Raw genomic sequence first — 24,257 nt, 5'->3', positions numbered from 1 at the left:
AAAATCTAAATAATCACATACAGTATAAGCATGAAACATGCAAAAGTAGCATGCAAGCAATGTCAATCAAATTCAGTTTGGTAGTTTGAAAGTAATAGTGTGAATAGTATGTATCTCAAACAGGCTCATTTTAGGAAGAAAAAATACTCTAGTGAATTTTTAAATGCACGTTTCATCCCATTAAAACAAATTCTAACCATTCTGACTCCATAATTTAGGCCCAGACCCTGTAAAAGAATCTTGCAGGATATGGGTTTTAGACTGAACCCAAAAAGTTAGTTACAACCTAATTTTTACATATCTGCCTCCAACATCCTCAAAACACATCCTTTGAATCTGAAATGTCTCAAATTGATCTAATTTCTTATATTGCCCCATACGTGCTTATTGCTCTATAAAGACATCAAATAAGCCACTGCTATTACGGAGCTTACAATATAATCTATACAGGTAACAAAACAATTAATGTTGCCAACAAGGGAAAAGCTTTCCCCAAAAGCTTTTCTCCCTTTGTAAACGATGAGAATAGAGATACTGTTGATGACACGCTTGGGAACAGCCTTCAAGGTAATGACAAAGAATGGGGATGCGATACAAGAGGAGACAAAGAGCAAGCGGAGAGTTTCAAGTTGAGGAACATGGAATCTTTGTGGCAAGAGAGAAAGATAGTTTTGGCAGCAGTACTTTCAGTAGCCAGGATGGAGGCAGTGGGTCAGAGAGAAGATGGCTCTAGTGAGGAGTCAAAATGACTACGGCATGGACAAAGTTTCTGGGGGAGGGAATAGAGAGTTAAGAAAGAAGGTTGGGAAAAAATTAACAAGAAAGACAGGCAGATCTGTTCCAATAAGTTAAATTAAAAATTCTTTCAAAGCAATTTTCATTCAGTACTTCACTGTAGTTTTTACTTATTACTTCCAGAATATTGAACAAGTGCTCGCTAAGATTTGGCACTAGTCTCAACAAAACTAATTCCCCCCTCCTTTTTTTGGTTAACTGAGAAAACTGAAAATTGGTGTACTGTCACAATAATTATTAACACAGCGAGAGTTCTGTGGCACCTTAAAGACTAACAAATCTATTTGAGCATAAGCTTTTATGGGCAGAGACCCACTTCGTCGGATACATGAAGTAGAAACTTCAGTTTGGTAGGTATACATACAGACGCAAGGATGGGTGAGTTACATCACAGTGAGGAAGGCAAGTGTTAACGAGGTTAATACAATCAGGGTGGATGAGGCCATTCACAACAACTGATGAGAAGATGTGAATGTCAAAAGAGGGAACATTAAATCTAAACTTTGCAGTGGATAAAAATAGATTTTTCTTATTTAAATAAATTATTTAAATAAATTTACTTTAAAATGTATATTAAATACAGGTTTATTTTTTAAAATTATACCTATTAAAATTCATTTTGAAATTGATAATCTATGTTAAGGCCTAACTACTTATAGTTTGTTAAAATCATTTAAATTAAATACAGAAAATAACATTAAGCAGTACATGTTTGCTGCAGAGTTTAAAAGTCAAACCACTCAACTGGTAGAAGTCACTGGCTAAACACCTGGAAGCAGAGTTTGCTGAAATGCTAAACCAGCTTTTGACAGCAGCAGCCTCTTCTGCAGGGGCAGAGAGAATAGTTTCTTCATTTCAATTTATTCAACTGGTTCAATTCAATAACTAGTTCATTCAAAGTTAAGAAACCATTTGGGAGTTGAAAAAATTAGGAAAGCTTGTTCTCCTCTTCCAATCTATGAATAAAAGCTAGGTGTGAGAGGATGAGATCTGCTAGTTCTAAAATCTTGAAAGACATTGTTACCAAAACAATTAGTTCAATTCACCAACTAGAGACAATTCCTTTGTTTAACAAATGTTCATTTCAAATGGAAAACTTGTTTTGATAAGTTTTTGGCAAATGTTTTTTCTTATATATCCAGCACATTTAACATTTTTTTAATTTTTAAAATTAAATAAAACTTAAAATGTTGGTTTTGTGCATTTTTAATTAAATTTGAATTTTCATCCATATAAAGCTTGATACAGATCACATGTAAAAAATGAATCATCCAGTAAATGAGAAATTCATAATTCACCATTTCTAACATAACACAAAATGTAGAAATCAAGACAATGACAATGTAAATTAAGCTATATATTTATTTAAATATATGTGTATAGATAATAGTATATCATCCTGATTAGCAGAAGCTTCAAATTTAGTATAAAGGCTATATTTAGTTCCAAATCAACGTGTTTTAATGGTTACCTACCAATGAGAATCAACCACTCCTTAGGAAAGTAACTAAAATGTACAAATGCAAAAACATGATAATATTGATGATTTAAATCAAGGTTTCCTGATTGCTGATTTAAATCATGATTAAAATCTAAGACTTAAATAATTAAATGCTAACAAGGGGTAATAGCACCCAAAATGTACTTTGGGGGAACACTTCACCAAGTGAAGATCTTGAAGAGGAATTTAGAAAAAGTAAGGGCTTAGACAGGCAATTTCCTTCATTTACAACCTCAATTCAGATATTCCAGTCACATTTAGCACCAAGCAACGATATAAGAGCTTGATCCTGAGAGGTATCGAGTGTTCAGACCTCCATATAGCAAAAGCACTTAAGAACATGCTTAGCTTTAAACATCTGAGTAGTCTCGCTGAAGTTGGTGCAATTTATTCATATTCTTATAGTACTGGATTGGGGTCAATGCTCAGCACTTCACAGGACTGAGCAATAAACCAGGAAGGTGCAACAGACAAGTGACTTGTATAAAATGCATTCTGCACTAGCAATCCAACAAAAGATTAACTTACCCAAAACAGAGAAAAACAAACATCTAGATCTAAGTTTCAATTGGGGCACTGGGGAAACGTAGCTCAAATTTTATTACAAAAGTCAGGTTTAGAAAGCTATGCCTGGAGAAAAAAAAAACAAACAAGAGCTGGGGGTCTTGCCACTCCGTGAAGCTTGAACTAGTTGAGGTTTCCAGGTGGTTGTTGTACCTGAGGGTCCGGAGTGCTGGAAACAGGCAGAGCCCCCAACACAATCAGTCAGGGAAAGGTGAAGTCCTGGTGGAAATGATGCTGTTTTTTGGATCCAGGCATCAGAACAGTAACTTGAGCTTGGGTAGGGGTTTTTGCAGGGAAACAATGATTCAAGGGAGAACACTAGATTTGTTTATGGGTAAATGATGACTCAAGGGAGTATACCATGATAACTGTTGAGTTGGGGTGTGCAGGTTCATTAACATTGGGAGCAGAGATCCCCCATCATGCAGTGCTTCCCTGCTTCTCTGGTCCCAAAGTTCAGTGCATTCAGCATGTCAGCTTCATGTCAGCATTCAGCATGTCAGCTCTCATTCATGGGAAAACCTTGGACTGACACAGGAGCAATGTCCCTGCTTTTTAACAAAACAAGAGATTCCAAAAAGAATCATTAGTTCTACCTTTTAACAGTGGGAGGAGATAGTCAATCCATGCCTGAGGACAGCCCTTTGTTAGGGCTAATGCAGCCCTAGCAGGAGACCCCTCAACCCCTCCCTGCTTCATTTTCTGGCATCCAAACGCCTCCTTTGCTGAGTTCTGTTCAGATGAGAGTGAATTTTTCACCAAAACAGACTAAGCACAGTTCTGTCACTATTTGTTTATACAATAGGGAGACAACATTTTATTACTCTGCGGTTAACATGTAACCCAATACCAGCCAAAACCGACCATTTTCCATCAGGCTGCTCAGCACCTAGGTGGCTTATGCAGCTACAGGGCCCATGCAAATAAAGTGCCCCTCCTTTCAGCTCACTGAGGAAGAGGAGGGCCTCAGACCTTGACCTTGCTTATATCAATAAAAGATAAAGGAGTGAAAAGAAATTGGAGCTCTAAAAGGGAGATAAAATTAGCAAGTCTATAGAATGCAATGATCTGCTAATGGATAGCTAAAGCTGTGTCTTTAGCCAGGGGCAGTTGAGAAGGAACTGAGGAGAGTTCACCTGCACAACGCTGGTTAGCTTCATGGCAGAGCATGGCAGGGGGACAGTGCATGTGTAGGCTAGACAGATACTGCCACCAAAATTCTCCGATCAGCAGCGTAAGGAAACAAACACTCCTACAGTGAAGCACCCATAGGGGCACTACTCGAAGAAGAAGGTGCCATTTTTGCATCACTTATTTACCAGTCTGCTCCCTGCAATTTTTCAGTTATATCTGACAACTTCAGGTGGAAAAAATTTTACTACATTTTACTATTGTCAGTTCTGCAAAATGAAACACAGCTCTGGGATAGCAAACTGGATTCTTTTCTGATTCATACATCAACAGAAGTTTTTATTTTCCAACTGCAAGGCCATGTGTGCAACGCCAGTGCCTTCAAAATTATGACCTAAATTACACTGTATCCCCACCGAAACAATAGGACTGTACAGGTGTAACAGATGGCAACAATTACACTTGCATTATCTTTTAAAGTGATCTTGAAAGCCGCTCTGTGTGGATTTCCATAGGACTCTAGAAGTCACTGGGAACCAACACAGGGGCCTGTCTGTGCAGAGCACCTTGCAGGGTAAGGATCTGTATCATTAGAGTGACACACAAAGAAGGGACAACTCTTGACCTTCAGATCCAAAGCTCAATTTGCAAGGCTGGCAGATAGGAATTTTCATATAAAATGTATTCATTCTAGAAGACATATTTTAGGGTTTTTTCTGAAATAAGAAGCATGGAATCCCACAAAATCTATTTTTACAAAGTTACTTTGCAGAGCAGAATATACCTGAAGGCAGAGAGTTGCCTTTTGGAGGAGGTTGTTAGTGCCCGTTTTGTTGTACTGATAGAGCATTTTGCTTCTTTGACTGAGCTTGGAATACATTTAATTCTGATGCATCTGAAGTTTCTTGTTTTCTTCTAATTAAAGTTTAAATACATCTTGCTCTTTGATTGATGTCCTGTGTGTCCTGTTCGTCTCATGTTAACGAGCCCTTTAGTTCCAAATTTGCAGAGATAAAAGTATGGTTGCCTTGGTGCCTGTAATTTCTCTCTCTTTTTCTGGAGCTAGTAAAAATGGGTGTACCTTTTCATTAACTTGATGATCTCAAAGCATACTTTGGTGATATTTAGACATGGATATGGTAAAAAAAGAGTCAACATCTTTATAGTGTTAGTCCCTGTTAGTAAATATTAATCCTTTTAGTTTTCTCTCTGTATATTTGATTAATTTATATATTAATTATTCTTTAGAATCTTTATCTTCAACAAAGAGCATGTCTGAATTCTAAGGCCCAGAACATTGGTCCTTGATCAATAAGTAACCCTATTCAGGAATTTATTCATTATGCTGAATTTAATAACTCTTGAGTACCTTCATGTCTATACAACTCAAGATGTTTTATAAAAATCATCCCCTTAACATGCATATTTTAATATACACACACACAAAATGTTGACATAAGAATATATAGATTTGAGGATTGTTATAGCAGATGTTTTCTGTTGGGGGAAGTCAACATGGAAGAATGATTGTGGGATGAGAAAGACCCACTGAGAGACGTTAACTTGAAGAACAGTTAGCCCTCCAAGTTATAAATAATCATGCCTTCACACATAAATCAGGTAAACTGAGAATGTATAGAATTGACATTACAACATATGTTGTGGGAGAATATTCTTGGCAACAAGGTTTCTTTTGTTGGAAACCCTATATAATGATACTGATATGAAAACTCAGCAGGCGAATGTAAACTGAGCATCCCTTCCAGATGCAGGAAAGACATATCCAGCTCTTAGTCTGATAATCAAGGATGGTAAAGTATCTATTTATTTCTGTATAATGCTGTACTAATCTCCGATTGATAATCTTAAACTAAATAATTCCAATAGAGCCTGTTATTTCAACACTCTTGAATCATTAACACAGACACACAACAATAGATAATCTCATCGTTACTGTGTACGCAAAATACATGAATGTTAAACTGAGGAGACCAGTTAAGGAAATTAGAGGGTTTACTTTGTTGATTAATTTTACTGTAGTCCTAGGTGCCAGCAACTACAACCACACTGAATAGATTAAGGGTCTTGTTTCTCCACACTATTCTACCACTATCTCTAGCAGCACCATTGCTGTGAAGAGGCCAGCAGCACATGGCCCCAATGATATTTTATTTGTACAGGCATAAATACCTGCCCTTTCCTGGTTACTGTGCGGCCAGTCCGCCGTCCAATCTAGTATTCAGTAGCTAAAATAATCTAAAATCAAGATCTAACCTATAAGTAATATTTATTATTCAATTAATTTTAAAATTAAATTAAATTACATGGAAGGACAGTTAAACATAGCCAACAGGTCAATAGTATGAAAACTAAAGCCCATTGATAAAATTTAGAATATGGAGAATAAATATATCTATACCTAAAATATATCTAAAATCCACAGGATACACGAAATGAATGTTCGGGTTCACTGTTTATCACTAAAAAGAGCCAACATGTCCGTCGTAGCATACATAGCAAGTCTGCACACACTCTCTTTAAAACTTCTAAATTTATCAATACCTAAAATTTTTAAAATTTCATCATTTCTTTCGCTCCATTTATCTGTCGCCCCAACCACAAATCCAAGGAAGTGGATGATCTTCCCACCAGTGAGCTGCAGCACCTCCTCCTCCAACTCAGAGTAGTATGCCTCCTTCTCAATGTGGGCTGCCTCCACACTGTCAGCGTTGTCTTCCCATCTAACTGTGACATCCACAACGGCTACCACTCCTTCCTCTTCAATAATGAGATCGGGTTTTCTCAGCTTCCCTTCTTTATTACAAAGGTAAGGTTCAATCCAAATTTTACATCCTTTATTTCCTACTTTATCAATTAGTGCTTTAACTATTCTATTATGTCTTTTAATTCTTGCTTCTTTCGTTTTTATGCACTGACTAGAGATGTGAGGAATTGTCTCTTTGACCTTACCACACCATCTACATAACCCTTCCTCCATCTTCCGTCCTCTTGCTAGACTTTCCCTGGTGGGAAAAACATTCGCTCTCGTTTGCAATGCCGCAATCAGAGAGGAGGACCTGGCCAACCAAGGATGTATTAAAAACGAATTACTAATACAATCATTTTTAAAATATTTAATACCAATTCCCTGACATTTTAAATTACTCCATTTTAAAAACTCTTCATCTCTCTACGTTTTAGGATTAACCGTTTTAGCGCTATATATTAAAATTTTCTCCACTAAATTTTCCCCAGCATATAAAAACGAGAAATCTATCCAGTCATCTTTGGAGACAATATGTCTCCTCCATTTACGAATTAACATGTTTGGAATTTGGGTACTGAATTTTGTAACTGCTAGACCCCCATCTCTAGTTCTAGCATAGAATAGCCCATCAGTTGTACACTGGGGGAGATGTAAAATCTTTGTAAGAGTGTTCCTAACTAAAACATCTAATTCATTTAACATATAAAGTGGCAGCTCGATTAAAAGTAATTCATAAAAAACTCTCATTAAAATATAAACTTTCAAAATTATCAATTTCAATTTCTGCGCAGGTTTTAATGGAGCCTTACATAAACTTTCACACCAATCATCTAATTTTTCCTTAGGGGAATTATTAGCCACTCCCACCCATGGATCTATTCTTGCACCTAGATATCTTTCAGACTCACCAGGTTGAATATAATCAATTAATTCATCACCTAATCCCCATTTATCTTTTGGGTTGATAACATATGTTCCCATACTTGGGAAAATATGAAAGCCCTTTGTCTTTTTAACATTTACATTTACATTTATTTCAAGTCATCTCAAGGAAATGCCTTCTCTGGGCCTTTAGCACCCTCATAAGCAATACATCCACAAGTATCACCATTATCTGTAATAAACCTAGCGGTGTATACTGCACTATCCCTACACATACCTGAGACTCTCTACACTCAGGCCCCCCATCCCTCATGGTTAGACTCACCACGCTGTTGAACAGCCCTGAAAGCGAGCAGTGAATGTGACCCTGTTCATACATGTCAAAAAGAGTAGATATGTGTGACACTATCATTAGATGTCTGCGAGCACCTTAAGTCTAATGAGGACCGTCTGGTTGATTATCAGTGGCCTCAGACGAGGCATCCTTGAAGGGTATCCTCACCCCATCAGCTGTAAGAATGACCTTGATAAGGAGGAAAAGAAATGGATAAGGGAGGACATGTTTTGAGACCTACTCAAGCGTTCTGAGCCCACAGGGCCAGGGAATGGAGGGGGCACATGCTGAAGGAAAGGCTGAAGGACCAAGGGTGTATCAGGAAATGCACCAATACATCATCGAGCTCCTCAAACAACAAAGTCAGATGCTCTAAATTATTACTGACTCCACTCAACCCCTGTGGGAAAAAAAGGAGAACCACTATGACTTACACTTACACTGACCTGAGATGCATCTCAAAGCAACATTCACCTTGCATTTTGTTTTTTAATCTCTAATAGTCTGTTTATTACTTTACAATAACTCTGTCTGGTGAAAAGTAGGATTTATTTTGTCTTTGTAACAGGGTGGCCTGGCCCTTAAAAGCCCGTCAGCCCTGTTCAATTACCCCAATTTGCTGTCTCCCAGGCTAAGCAGAGAAGAACTAATTGGGGTCAGGTGATAGCCTAATAAACTGGGAACTGAGCACAGAGAGCAAGCTAAAGAGGAGCACAAGTGAGAAAGAGAACTTTTGGTAGTTTGGACTTCTCTTACCATGGAAGGGGTCTGAACTGTGAGAGGGGCCCAGCCAGAGGGCTGAGCTATATGAATTCCTGAGACTGAAAAGCCCGGTGAGGGGAAATTGAGGCAGGGAGCGCCTCCAACAGCACACTCTAATAAGAGGGGGTTCTACAGAGCAGCTACACCTCTTACAATAGAGCTGTAACCCTCCAAAGCAATAGTCCCTCAGATTGATAAAAGTTTATAATCATTCATAATCTGTCAATGTATTTGCTTATTCAAAGTAATACAAAACACAAAAAGCAGCATGCTGGCTTGCTATGGCACACTGTCAAAAATGAGCTCTTAAGGCCTGGCTTAGCTGTAATGTGCTTCAACATGCTCTGGTAACTGCCCTTATGCCAGGCTTCTCAAAATCAGTCTTTCCAATTCCTCCCTCTACCCTTCTGGTCACATTTCCCCTTTGGCCTCGCAAACATTATATAAAATACAACATGCAGCAATAACAGGAACATTTGGTTCACAGAGATCCAGCCTAGTGCTAAAACATCTCCAATGGCCCTTTAATCTGCCTTTAATCTCCATGGTCATACTGCACCTGCTCACGTTAAATCTTCCCTTGCTCTTGTCCAGGTGTATGCCCTCATGATTCAAAGAAGCAAAGGGTAGGCTGGGTCCCCAAGAATCACAACTGGCATTGCAACTCCATCAATGTGAATGGCAATGTCCCTGCAGCTTTTCAAAAAGTCCTGTACTCCAAAAGATGCACATATCGTACATCTTCCCTGACTAACCAATGTTAATGCCCGTGAGATGCCCTCAGTGATACACCAAAGCTTGCATAACCATGGAAAAGTACCCCTTTCAGTTTATGTACTCAGAAGCAATGCCCCCACCAACACAGTTAGAGAAGTCCACTGCATCGAATCCATCTAGTATTTCCTGCACATTGCCCAAAGTCATAATCCTGTGCAGCAGGACAGTCTTAATGACCTTGCATATCTAGATGACAACTGCTCAGACTATCCAACATCAAATGGACTGCCTACCACCAATAGCAATCTGGTGTTGAAATCTTCAACAGCATGATCACCATTCACTTCTCCAATGTCAAAGCACCTCTCATATTTGTTTCTCTATACTGGTGGGCTGGGGCAAGCTCAGCACACAACTCCAAGATTGTGGCCTTCTGCATCCAAAAGTTCTGTACCCGCTGCTGGTCATCATAGATTTGCACTGTGATCTGATCTCACCACTTGGTTCGTTGTTTCAAAGGACCAAAGCACTGCTCCACCGTGTGCAGCTGATGAGTGAATGCTTGTACTACCTGACATTCACTCACTGTCTTCAGCATCCACTCTTCCTTGGTTTTCTCATTTTCACTGCTGCATGACCAGCCACTGTGTTGGTAGTTCAAGTTCCACAAAGAAGAAGAATCAGACACCGTCTATCTAACATGGACAGAACTCCACTGACCTGTTCAGCATCTGTGCTTCTGATAGTGAAATGGCAGCTAGATGGAAAATTAGTATGAGGAAGATCATATGTGATGTAACAGAGAGAATATGGGAATTTTTGTTTTAAGCATGAGAAAAACACTGTGGGATGGGACTGAGGGAACTGTAGGAACTTGTCCCCAAATTCCCGTGACTCCATGAGAGAAGAATTGTTTCACTACAAAAATTCCCCTGAAGTCAACCAGTTGGTGATGCAGGGCAGTGATATGCTTACCCACAGTGCCGCCCATCTTTTGCTGATACAACCTGTCACTCAGAGGATGTACAGCACCAGCAAAATTGGAATACACTTTGGCAAAATAGCTATGGCAACCACTATTTGCCTACACAAATGCTACCAATAAAACTTTCTACTATAAAAGTGCCTTAGTCACCAGATCAAACAGAAATTTAGGGCAGATCAGGGACCTTTTTCCTGGTCTGAAATGCAGCAGCCGAGGGACTGACAGGGAGCCATCAAGCCTTCACAGGTTAACACAGCCAGAAGTTACATGAGTAAGGAATAGGGAGGATCAGTAATTACCAACCAAAAGTGTTGATACCTGGATTATTCGGAGAATACGGGTACACCTTTCCAACTAAGGAGAGGATATATTTTGTTCACTATCTGGGAATTCCACTGGGGAAGGAGGGAGCCCAGCTGCTCTGACTGATGGCATTTTCAATGTAGGTACTCATTCTACAGAGGGTCTAGATACCTAGTGAACTAGAATCGGAAGTGAATTTAGGGGAAGGCATCTCCTTAAGAAGCTGGGGAATGGAGTTAGAAGTCCATGTCTGGCACAGCAAGAAGTCAAACCCCTTTTTTCAGCCCCTTCAAAGCATGGGCAGAGGAGTAACAGCAGCAGACTGTGCACCAGCTGCACAGAAGTGGGAGGCTAATGGCAGCCTGGTGGAAATTATTAAGGAAGAAATCATGACCTGCACTGTTTGAGTTTCTGTTGGATAGTTCCCAGATGAATTAAGTTAATACATTTTTCTTCCCGCATGTGTGGGACAATAAGGGTGGTATGCTTAATGTTTTTTGAAATCTCTGAATCATAAATACTGCTGTAGTCCACTAAATTAGGAATAGTTACATGTCAATGAGGCTGAGAGAGTAAACTCACATCCATGTCAGGCCCAACAAAGTTTAAGTTTGCCTATGACATTTTTTAGCGTTAGAGAACATCAACCTCTTTATCAGTATAGCATAAACTGTTTTCAGGTGATCACAACCTTTCAGTTCTTTTTCCGTTCACTTTGAAACATCATTTGTTTGTCATAAGCCCAAAATCGAATGATTTTGGAAGGTGTGATCAATCACCATTCAAGCCTTTAATCAAGGTTAAGAGCAAGAAAAAAAGTATTTGATTACAAAAAATTGGTCAGATTTTCTCTGCACATGAATAGTTTAAAGCAGTTTAACTTTTAAAACATAAAACTTGGCAAAATATAAAGTCCTTAATATAAAATGCATGGTTTGGTAAGATTGGGATATTTTGGTAAGCAAGGAAATTCAGGAAAAATACCTCCAGGTTCACTGAAAGTCCAGTATCCCTATCTCCATTAACCAGGTGCTTGGTAGACAGGCACTAAGCATCTGGAATAATGCAAACATTTGGACCTTGCTAATAGCCCCCAACATTCATACTGGCCTTGGGTGATAGAAGCCTGAAACCTGATGACACCCCCCAAATCATGCCCTGCTTGCAAGGAATGAGAAGAAATTCTCTTCCTTGCCCCTCCCAACCAAGCTACTGGTAACAAGGAGCAAAGTCTTTAACCATGACATCCTCCCCTCCCTTGGCCTGCCCTAAGTCCCTTTTGACTAGAAATGAGGGGAAAACTTTCCACATGTGGTTGGCACATAAGAACCACCATACTGAGTCGGACAAATGGTCCCTCTAGCAAAGTGTCCTGTCTTCCAACAGTGGCCAGTGCCAAATACTTCAGAGGGAATGATCAGAACAGGGCAATTATTATGTGATCCATCCCGTTATCCAGTCCCAGCACCTGGCAATCAGATATTTAGGGACTTCCAGAGCATGGGATTGCATCCTTGACTATCTTGGCTAATAAACATTGGTGGATCAATCCTCCACGAACTTATCTAATTCTTTTTTGGACCCCATTATAGTTTTGGCCTTCACAACATTCACTGGCAACAAATTCCACAGGTTAACTGTGTGTTGTGTAAAGTACTTCTTTTTTGTTCTAAACCTGCCACATATTAATCACATGGTGTGATTCCTGATTTTTGCATTATGTGAAGGAATAAATAACACTTCCCTATTTACTTTCACCATACCTTTTATGTTTTTATAGACCTCTATCATAACCCTCCCCCATAGTTGTCTCTTTTTTAAGCTGAAGCCTTAGTCTTTTCAATCACTCCTTGGATGGAAGCTGTTACATAACCTACTCATATTTGTTGCACTTCCCTGTAACTTTTCCAATTCTAATATATCTTTTTTGGAGATGGTGCAACCAGAATTGGACACAGTATTCAAGATCTGGGTGTACAACAGATTTCTGTAGTGGCATTATGATATTTTCTGACTTATTAGCTCTCTCTTTCCTAATGGTTCCTAACATTTTGTTAATCTTTTTTGGCTGCCGCTGCACACTGAGCAGATGTTTTCAGAGAATTAGCCACAACACCACTCAAGAAAGATCTTGGAGTGTGCATGTGTGTGAATATATTTTGCTTTGGACTTAACTATCTTGAACAATTTTGTATCATCTGCAGACTTTTCCACCCTCTTGTTTACCCTCTTTTCCAGATCATTTATGAATATGTTAGACAGCTCTGGTCCCAGTACAGATCATTGGGAGACCCCACTATTTACCATTTCCATTCTGAAAACAAACCATTTATTCCTACCCTTTGTTTCTTATCATTTAACCATTTACTGCTCCATCAGAACATCTTTGCTCTTATACCAGGATCGTTTACTTTATTTAAAAGCCTTTGGTGAAGGACTCCATCTAAGGATTTCTGAAAGATCAAGTACATTATATCCACTGAATCACCCTCATCCACACATTTGTTGACACCCTCAAAGAAATCTAATAGACTGATGAAGCGAGATTTCCTTTTACAAAAGTTGTGTTGATTCTTCCCCAATATATCATGTTAATCTATATGTCTGATAATTCTGTTCCTCGGCATAGTTTCAACTAATTTGCCTGGTACTGAAGCTAGGTTTACCAGCCTGTAACTGCCAGAATCATGTCTGGAGCCTTTTTTAAAAATTGGTGTTACATTAGCTACCGTCCAGTTATGTAGTGCAAAGGCCTATTTAAGAGATAGATATATTCCACAGTTAGTAGAATTGCCTCCCTTTTTATGGTTCAAGGACTAGCTGCTTCAAGGAGCAGTCATTAATGGTATCTACAATTTTATCTCTGCACCCCATCCTAAGGGGGCATGTACCCACTCAATATGGGGATAGCTGAAATCCCCCATTATTACCAGGTTTTCTGTTTTTGAGGCTGTCTGTTTGATTATATTAAATAATTAAATAATGTTTAAATAAAATTGGTGCACCTAGCATGATGCTGGTGGTTTTTTTATATACAAAAATAAATAATAATAATGAGACAGCTGCATAAATCAGGACAAACTCAAATCCACCTTATGTTCCAATTAAGCAACTTCTAGTGTATAAATGTGAATTGAAACTAGAGCTACTTGATAGTGTCCTTTACAAATAACACTTAAAGACATACATTGTGGATATAGTTGCTAAGAGAAACTAAATCAATTTTACTACCTTAAGCCCAAAATGAAAGCTCTGACATATTAATCTTTTCATATGATGAATGTATTAAATTATTTTGCAAATTATATAGATTAAAGTATTAGGTCAAATCTTGATCAAAAGGTGAACTGGATTTATATCTTCACACAGCTCAACTCTAAAGTAATTTCAGGTTTTAAAAATAAGCCATTTCAGTTATTCAAGAATAACAGTTTTCCTACTTTCACCAAAGCTAAAATTTTCAAAAGGCCTGAGACCCTCACTCCTTGACAAATCTCAGAGCCCAGGCTCCAGTCTGAACCAAAACATCCACACAGCTATTTTAAGCCCCATAACATCAACTCAGCTGTGGTCTACAACAGGATTTTACTTCAATATACCTACGTCTTTCAGGGTGTGAAAAAACCAGCTATTATTTTTATTACAAATATTTACACTGTAAAAAACAAAAGAAATAGTATTTTTCAATTCACCTCATACAAGTCCACTTAGTCCTACTTCTTGTTCAGGCAATTGCTAAAACAAACAAGTTTGTTAACATTTATGGGTAATAATGCTGCCCGCTTCTTATTTACAATGTCACTTGAAAGTGAGAACAGGCATTCGCCTGGCACTGTTGTAGCCAGCATTGCAAAATATTTACAAGCCACATATACTAAACATATGTATGCCCCTTCATGCTTCAACTCATAGGCCCTAAAGTTTTACATTGTTGTTTTTGAGTGCAGTTATGTAAAACAATAATTCTACATTTGTAAGTTACACTTTTACAGTAGAGATTGCACTACAGTACTTGTACGAGGTGAACTGAAAAATATGATTTTTGTTTATCTTTTTTACAGTGCAAATATTTATAATAAAAATAATATATAATGATCACTATACACTTTGTATTTTATGTTGTAATTGAAATCAATATATTTGAAAATGTACAAAAAATCCAAAAATATTTATATTAAATTTAAACTGGTATTCTATTATTGTTTAACAGTGATTAAATCTGTGATTAATCGTGACTTTTTTTTAAACCTTGCAATTAATAGCAATTATTTTTTTTAATCATGTGATAGCTCTAGCTGCTACTGCAACTCCTGAATAAACTCCATATGTTTGGCCAAGTTTGGCCCAGTGCTTTTTGATGAGATTCAGCTGACAGATTTTCTAGCTATCGTATCTCTGGTGTATTGTGTTTAGTGACATGCCCACTAGAGAAACGTCGTACCAAATTTTACATATAAGAATATGGAATCACTCAAGAGTTGAAGTCCCTCAATAATTGAAAAGACTTTAAAATGTTGAGGTAAGGGAGAGCATGTGCACAACTGGAGCCTTATAGAGATTAAAGGATTTTTTTCCCTATTTTATTCCCATTAGAATAGGCCAAATATCAAAATTCCAGTGTAAGCTTGAATTTTCTGATCAATTTTAAATTATGTTTATATTCTCCCTACAAGCTGTTCTTCCTTTTGTTATCCTTTTATCTTCCCCGACAAGCTCTCTTTGCTGTGTCCTCTGGAATGATATCTACTGAATCTGGCATGCAGCACCATTTCCACAGATTTCGCCCAGCCATGTGCACTCACACAGGAATGTTGTCCCATAAAGTTGACTATTCAGAAACTAAAGAATGACTCAGTGGTGCAGGTTTCTAATCTATCCTGTCTACATCCCACTAGAATTTCTCTCTCTAAAAGCAAAATGGCAATTTTTACTGAAAGAGTCTAAAATTCCTTCTGTTTGGAAACATGGTATTACATTTCTTACCATAGCGTTTGCCAGTCAGTTCATATAACACAGACCCCGGGTCATTTACCTAGTTTCATGCCTGCTAGTAATTTTCCTTTTGAAAACTATAACTACACCCTACGAAAATATAAGACTGTAGCAGACATTATTGACCCTAAGACAGGGGTCGGCAATCTACGGCATGTGTGCCAATTGTGGCACGAGAGGTGATTTTGAGTGGCACTCACACTCACGCTGGGCTCTCATCACGTGTGTGTGGGGGGGAGGGGGGGAAAGGGGCAGTGCTGGGAGGGGGGAGCGGTCACCACGTGACGTTGCTTGGGGCCGGAAGCGGCTCTTGTCCAGGGCTCTGCAAGTTTATTCAGACTTACAAATATTAGTAAAAGAAGGTTTCTGTTGATAGATAAATAAGAAATGAGCAGAAGTCACTATGACTAAAAGTCAAGATCTAGGGAAAGGGGGAAAATACACAGAAACAGAGAAAGTCAACACTGGAGAAGGTAAAATAGAGAAGAGAATAAAGTACAACCAAAAACTGCCACTATGGAACTTAAAAAAAAGAGAAAGACTTGTTTTTGTAAACTTATTTGGGACGGTGGGAAATTATGTCCTATTTGCAGTTTGAATACAGCCACATTAAAAAGAGAACATTGTGGTACATACTAAGCTCCACATGCTTAAGAAAATACTTCACTTATAGCAGATCTTCATTATTCCTCCTTAACCTCTTTCTTATGCTTTGATCAGCCTTCAGGATGACACACACAGGATTATACACTTTACTTGTAACTGATAGAGAAATGCAGAGTGACTTTCTCCAATATAAAATCAATACACTGACCAAAACCCCATTATCCTCTTCCTTACCTATCATTTTCACTATGGCACCTCCCTATTTGAATCTTTCCATCGAATACCCATTTTGTAGCAAATCATGTTCAAATTTCTCATCGTCACCTTCAAACGACTGACAGTATGCACTTTCTTTCCTACCTGATTTTGTGTCTTTTCTCATTGTCTCCAACTTTCTGCCCCACCAATTATGACAGCCTTGGTCCTTCATCCGTTACTTCCAAGCCACAGTTCCACACCGAATGCCCTCCCTGAACTGGTCTGCAAGGCAAGCCCCTAACCTCATCTCCTTCAATCCCTCCCTACTACACTTCCACCATGACACCTACAAGAAACAAGCTAGAGCAGCAATTGGGGATAATTGACTCTTTTTAATAATAAAAAACATTGATGGTATGTGCGCTCTTCTCTTCCCTACCCGTTTTCTTACGATGTGAGGTCTTTGGGGCAGTGATGTGCCTCACTATATGTTTGGAGAGCACCTAATGTATTGTAGACACAACAGAAATACAAATACATAAAACAGTAAATATTCCAAATACTACTTTGTCCTTTTATCCTAACAGCAAAGGTGTCAAATCGATGCCTAGATTTATTTCCTGAAATACAATAAATCCCTGTTTGAATATTTTAGAAGATGTCTCTTCACTTTCCATTTTCCCTCCCAAGAGATAATTTATCATGTGCCTTGCTCTTCATCTTAAGAAATGGTTAGTGTTCCTCCCTGTGCCAGCCTTGAACAGAACAGTGAAACCCACTCAGCGTCAATATACTGATTTATCTTTAACATAAATGTTACTGGACTGTGATGTGTGACAGATTGTTTGACCATATTAAAATATAATTATTTAGTACATTTAATCTATGTTACTCCGATTATTTTCAAAGATTGTCTCATTTCTAGAAAAACTGTTTGTAGTTTAAAACTAAAAAGCTGAATAAAAATGCCATCCCAACTTTTTTTTATAGTTGTCTGATTTTTAACAAACAGGTTGACTTACCTTTTTACACAGGAAAAGGAAGATATTAACTCCCATGTATAAAGCACACATAGTAATTTTCAGTCGAGAAATGTTGTTTTAATGAAGTTAGAGAACAGAACTTTATTGTTTTAACTCCCATTTCAAACTTTAAACATGATGTTATAGTGACTAATGTACAGCAGCTAAAATCAGTCCTAAAAATGTCACATGGCAATGGCAAAACAGGCAACTGGAGGGTGTACTGGAGATTTTTTTGGAATGTTCATGTTGCAGCAGATGGGATATAGATGTCATGGGAGCAGATGCAGATTGCTCAGGTTTAAAACTGGTGCAAGGGGATGGAGAATGAGACCTTGGCGGCAGCTTTACTTAAAGTATGCAGATAGGCCAAGAACACACAAAATTTTTAGAAACTGGAACTAAAATTGTCTGAATCTCTATTATCTGTGCACTGCCGTAAGACCTTTCATTCAAGAATTTCATTTACAGAGGCTATGTCTACACTGACGGCGGCAAAGCCGCTGCCATCAGATCGACGTATCTGACTCGACTGAGCAGTCAGTGAAGACCCGCGCAGTTGATCCAGAAGTCAACGTTATTAATCCACCCCCGCAACTGGTGTAGCGCTGCGTCGACGGGTTTCCGTTGGTGCAGTGAAGACGGCGCGCAGAAGAGAAGCACAGCAGTGGACAGGAGTTACACAAGTTCTTTGCGTACTTTGCATAACTCCCATTGACTGCCGCATTCGGCAGAAGTAAGTGTAGACCAAGCCAGAGATTAATTACGACTCCCAACATCCTTGTGTGGTATTTAAGCAACTTCTATGCAATTGCTGGGATCAAAAAGAGGCAGCTAACAGCCCATAGCAAGAAGTTAGTGCACATAGCCACGAACTCTGTAAAAACTGAAAGGGGAGGGGGAATTTCTGCAAGTGGAAGGCCTGGGATTTGCACAGCCCAGGATACCGGCCCTAATCTTAGGAACAAATGTCATGGGCTTCTTTACAGACCATAGCTGGGTCCCCTCTGCAAGAGCCTCCAACAGCCCAATGAATCCCCAGCCGGGGCCACCTGCAGTCGCTGGCTCGGCCTCCCTCCGAGGAAGGGCCCAGCCCGACCATGTGCGCAGCTCGCCACCCCTGTCAGAGCCACGCCGGAGGACCGCAGGCGGGAGCCCGCCCGGGGCAGAGCCTGGGCGCCGCCGATGCAAGCCAGCCCAGAAGCGGCGCCGCGGGCTGCCCCCGGCGGGGGCGCACGGGGCCTGCGGCTGCAGTAGAGCAGGCAGCCGGTCTGCAAGGCCCGCCCGCGGCCCGCCCAGCTCCGCTCGGGGCCCGGCTGTCGAGTCTGAGCCTTCCGCCCGCCGGGCCGCACCCCTCACAGCGGACACCCACCTGCAGAGGAGCCCGAGCCGCCCGCGCAGCCGGTCCGCTCCATCCGGGCTGGGACAGGAGCCTCCCTCACGCTCCCCGGCCTCGCACTGACTCGGCCCCGACGCGCAGAGCACCCCGCCCCCTACAGGGCACCGCCGGGCCGGGCCGGGCCAGCAGCCCCCACGCGGGAGCGGGGCAGGAGGCGAAGGGCGCCCGAGCGCTGCCCGCGGTGTAGGTTCCCTGCAGGGGACACTCAGACTGGAGACTTAGTGGGGGTTCCCTCTCCCTGCAGACCCGCTGTTACCCCCCTGAATAGGTAGGCACCGTGCAGCTCTGCTCACTGTGCTCTGCGTTTAACAGTGAAGCCTCCCTTAATTCCTTGGGAATTGGCAACTGGTCCCAGTACATCAGCGTCTCCCCCTGTTCCCCTCCCCCTCAAAACCTCATCCAACAAACCTGCAGCACCCCCTGCAGCTGCTGTGCTACACCCCTGGCCATGGGTCAGCTCTGGTAGGGGCCTGCCCCACCAGTCACTTATACCAGATGGCCAGTGCTGTGGTTTGTCTCTTATCCAGACCCTCCTCGTTCACCTCCCAACAGCCTCTTACAGTTTCACATAGGCCAACTCAACGTAGTGGGTGGGCCTAAGCTAGACCTATTTCTGAAGGGGAAAAGATACCAGATTTCCACTCATCAGGTTTATGTCACTGGAGTCAAGATACCTATTTTTCACCTAAATGTCCCTACTTATAATATTTAGGTGCTGACACAGGTGTTATAATGGGCATCTAACACCAGAGTACCCCACTTCTGCAAGCAATGAGGTATTTAAACTTGAGCTGTACCTATTCCCCCTATCAGTCTTGTCCCTTCTCTTATATTTAGATTGAAAGCTCTTTGTAGCAGGGATTGTCATTTTGTTGTCTGAACAGTGCCTAGCACACTGGGGTCCTGGTCCATGACTAGGGACTTTAGATGGTATGTAGTACAAATACTATAGTGTGTAGTGAACTCACTATTGCTAGGGTTTGAAGGACACAGACCCAGGAGTCACTTGCTTCGAGGAGAAAGAACCTCTCAGATTTTAGGTTTGGGCCACCCTCTGTTGAAAAAGAAATATATTTTTCATATTATTCAACTTTGTTTCTTTGCTACTGAAGCCAGAGTCTACAGCATGACTAATACCTCTAGCGTTCCAGAGCTGGCCATGGTAGTGGTATCCATTCTCTTCCCCAAATGGCTTTTTTCCCTTCAACTGATTTTGCGATATCAGGGGGCAAAAATCAGGCCCAAATTCTCCAGAAAGGCAGGGGAAGATTCTAGACATGGCACCGCTCCTATATGTAGCTCAGTGTTATAGACCCTTCAACCTCTACAGAGCTCTCCTAACTTAAGTGTCCAGCTGTTTGAACCAATTGGACAGTCAGGGAAATGTAGATGGCAAGACATGATACACAGGTGAAAGGGTAAAGATAATGCTAAGGAGCAGGATGTGACTGGAACGAGGGAGATGAACTAGTGGTTCCACATCCGGGCACAATTATAAACTAGTGGCAGCTGTGTAGTTGTGGCTTTTCACATTATGATTAAGGTGATACCCTCATTCCACACCTCTGTTTTTAGCAACCTAAAGTTTACCCCAAATCTTATCTTGTAAGCTGTTTCACACTTGGCCTCATTCCAACTTATTTTCTTTACAAGTTGCATAAAAATTCATAAGCCATTTATTAATTACAGACACAGGGCTTTTTAAAAGCATTTTTCACTTAAATAATTTTTCAGTCACTTCTGTTTGGATAACACAAGAACAGCTTTGTTTTTAAACTTCAAAACATTTATGTACTTCTGCATAAGAAATATATGTTTTGTTTTAAGAACCATTATCACAGGTTACCATCTTAAAGACATTCAGCCAGTATGTCCCTAACTGGCACAGGTAACTGATAACTGCCGATAGTGGAGTGATGGGGGGGAGTACAACGGCAGGCCACCACAGTCATGGTCAACTTCCTGGTGACTGCCAAGGCACCCTCCAGCGACACCTCCTTGCCCCCCTGGCCCTTGCTGGGCTCCCCATCTCACCTCCAGTGCTCCCAGGCCCCCTGCTTTCCCCCATTGCCCACACTCCCCTAGTTCCTTTCTGTGCACCCAGGCAAGCTACTCCCTGCTACTGCGACTAGGAAGGAAAGGGACTCAGCAGGCTTCCCCCCACCCCCTCTGGCAGAGAGTTGTCAGTCTCACTTCCCTGCTCTGGGCGCCATCTAGTGAGGCTCAACGGGAGCACTAGCTGCTGGTCGCTTTCCCAGCCACACTCCCTCAGCCCCACTCCCACCCTGGCAGGAATTTGGGGGGAGGCATGTGACCCCCCCCCCCAACTGTCACCTATGGTAGCTTCTTACTCAAGGTAAGATTACTTTTATCAGAAATAATATTCTTTACATAAATTATCTTTTACATGGAAGATATTGTTATTCACCAGTAGATATTATAGGGATTATATCACAGTCATAGAAGTGTAGCACTGGAAGGGACCTCAACATGTCTTCTAGTCCAGTCCCCTGAACTCATGGCAGGACTAAGTATTATCTAGACCATCTTAATCTGCAATTTTAAAACCGAATGGGAAAGAAATATAGCACTACAACTTCTGATACAATAAAAAAAATCACCCATCCAGAAGCAAGGCAGGAAAAGTAAGCATAATTTTGGGAGAAGTGAAAGAAACAAATGTGACTCATAATATGTGACATCTTGAAACTAGTCATTGTGAAGCTGTGTTCTGGGCAGATACTTAATTGTACTTTATTTTAGCACCTTCTGTATCCCTTGTTATGCCAATAAAATGGTTATTGTTTATATTTGGTAATTCCAAAAGGTCCCATTATATTAGGTATTGTACTAATACTAGAAAGAGGGTACCTGCCCTAAACGTTTACAATCTGGAAGACACTAATAAAGGTGAAAGAAGAGGATAAAACATATCAGTAAGTGGTCAGGATAACAGGCAGACTTCTGTGACGACTTAAAAATGGATGGGACAATATGGCACAATTCTTTGCATTTACATTTCACCACTAATCTTAGGATATCAACACTTGTGGGGATTATTTTATTCTCTCCATACAAAACAACTGACTTCTGGCAAAAAAATAAAATTAAAATAGATAGGCTTATAAAAATATCTGCCATTATTCTTTGTTTCTTTTTATAATCTACAAAAGTTATACAAAAATTTCAGAATCAGAAAGGCAGAAACAGGAGCTATGAAATAATTAACCCAGGATATAAAAGGTCCATGTTATACAATCATATCTGGTGAAAGATTTTACACCTAGTTTATAGTAAATCTAGATAAATTGATCTCACTTTGGGGCTTTTTTCACATTCTTTACGCCACATATGTAGTTGGATGCTACATAGTCCTGCTTCTGTGGAATGAGCATTTGATCCAGTTTAATTGTCAAGGTTGATACTATGAAAAATTGAACTGGCTTGCATAAACTTTGTTACTTTGCCCTATAAATAGTGGGGCAGACTTTCAGCTTGTGTAAATTGTCATCTCTATTGAACTCAGTACATTTATCAAGCTTAAGATAATCAGTTCATTTTTCCTGGTATCAAACATGGTTCTTGAATTAGATGTCCAAAAATTTAGCATCTGAAAGCCCAGAGAAGGAAAGGTTTTCTCTGTGTCCAGCACACATAGAGAAGGAAGTAACAATTCCAAAATGCTCACTGAGTACTAGCAAGACTAATAAGATACTGCTAGTGTTCTCAGTGTAATATTTAATCTAAACAGATTAGGTAACATTTCTAAAATAGAAAGTGGAGCAGCTGGCCATAAAAAAGCAATGGAATTAGAAGTCATTTTTGTTGTCTAATTCAGTGGTGTCCAACCTTTTCAGGCTGAGGACTGATCATATTATTTCACACAGGTCAAGGAGTCACAATCTATAATTTCTCTCTTTCCCTAGGCTCAGGCAGAGCCAGTCAAGCTCTTATCCTGCACTCCCTGGGGCTCCCGCAGCCCACTAGAGAAACAGGCAGCACAGCAGCCAGAACTTCTTTCTCCTGTCTCCCAGAAGTTGACCAGCTGAGCAGAAGCAGCAGAGAAGGGAGAACAGCTGCTCATAGCATCCCCAGATCACACCAGTGTGGTTCTTGAGATTGCAGGAGAAGTGGTGGCACTACTACAATACAAATAATAATGAATAAAATAATACCACCTCCTACACTTAGGCTTGGTCTACACTTACCTCGGTGATTCAGTGGCAGTCGACCGGAGTTACACAAAGAACTTGCATAACTCCCATCAACTTCTGTGCTTCTCTTCTGCGCGCCATCTTCACTGTACTGCGCCAACAGGAACCACGTTCCCGTTGACGCAGCGCTATGCCACTTGAGGAGATGGTTTTAGTACGTCGACTTTTGGATTGACTGAGCGGGTCACTGATCTCAGTCGATCAAGATAAATTGATCTGACAGTAGCGACTTTGCCGCCATCAGTGTAGACATAGCCTTAGTGATGGGGCTGATACAAACATATCAATTTAAAAATCGCTGGGTATGGTTTAGGAAATATTTCCCAATCATAACTAAATACAAGTTTTCTTCCTAATACAGTTGTCCATGAAGAACACTGTTTAGAGCGTCAAGGTCCGCAAGTGGGACCTCAGGTTGGACTCCACTGCTTTACTGAAAGCTGTATCAGCAGGGAGAACTGATCCCTTCAACACTGTGGAAATATACCAGTCAGGCTCCCTGCCTGCATCTTAAATTCTCCCATGGAATGGACAGTCACCTATACTGCCTTTAATTTGTGCTCAAAGAAGAAAAACTACTTGACTATAACTTCACAAGAAAATATAAAAGTTTAACAAGGTTGTCAACTCTGCTTCCAAAAAGAAATATTGAGGTAGCATAGCAGTTTATTTTACAAACAACTTTTCAGATGGAAAGAGAATGCAATTAAAGTGATACTAGATTTTACAGTATGCATACTTTTACAGTTAAATTGAGCTGCCTTGATTTATGTCATCACTAAAATCCCTCTGTGGGACATTTCATTGTAAATCCATGAAACTTATTTTACATGCATAGTTCATAACAAAAAGTGTTATATTAATTGTAGTGCTTCTTTTATGTTACAGTTTAGTTTAAGACCATTATTTCATTTTCATATTATGATTTGTAAAATAACTGTTTGGTTATTGATTTCAACTGTAACATTTCGTTTAAACTGTACGACTACTAGATTTTATTATACACTTAACAGGTAAGTAACACATTTTGTTGAACATGTATTTAATTCTTTGGGTTTTGTGGGGAAAAAGAAGGAGAAAACTGC

At 40.1% G+C, this 24,257-nt stretch overlaps 1 protein-coding gene across 1 annotated transcript in view; it reads right to left on the bottom strand.

The window, feature by feature from the left end:
* The window catches only part of MEI4 (meiotic double-stranded break formation protein 4), a 143,256-nt gene extending 124,245 nt beyond the window's left edge, over window positions 1-19,011 (bottom strand). Inside the window, exon 1 of the mRNA XM_067532636.1 lies at window positions 18,932-19,011. Within this exon, the coding sequence (XP_067388737.1) occupies window positions 18,932-18,974 (43 nt within the window). The 5' untranslated portion in view covers window positions 18,975-19,011. The remainder of the gene's footprint in view (window positions 1-18,931) is intronic.
* Between the last annotated feature and the right edge of the window lie 5,246 nt (window positions 19,012-24,257).

This window comes from Emydura macquarii, unplaced genomic scaffold, assembly GCF_026122565.2.
Source record: "Emydura macquarii macquarii isolate MOO-44397 ecotype Brisbane River unplaced genomic scaffold, CSIRO-AGI_Emac_v2 contig_3295, whole genome shotgun sequence".
Classification (NCBI taxonomy): Eukaryota; Metazoa; Chordata; order Testudines; family Chelidae; genus Emydura; species Emydura macquarii.
Note: the sequence above shows the minus strand (reverse complement) of the source record. Positions and strands in the feature narration are given on the sequence as shown.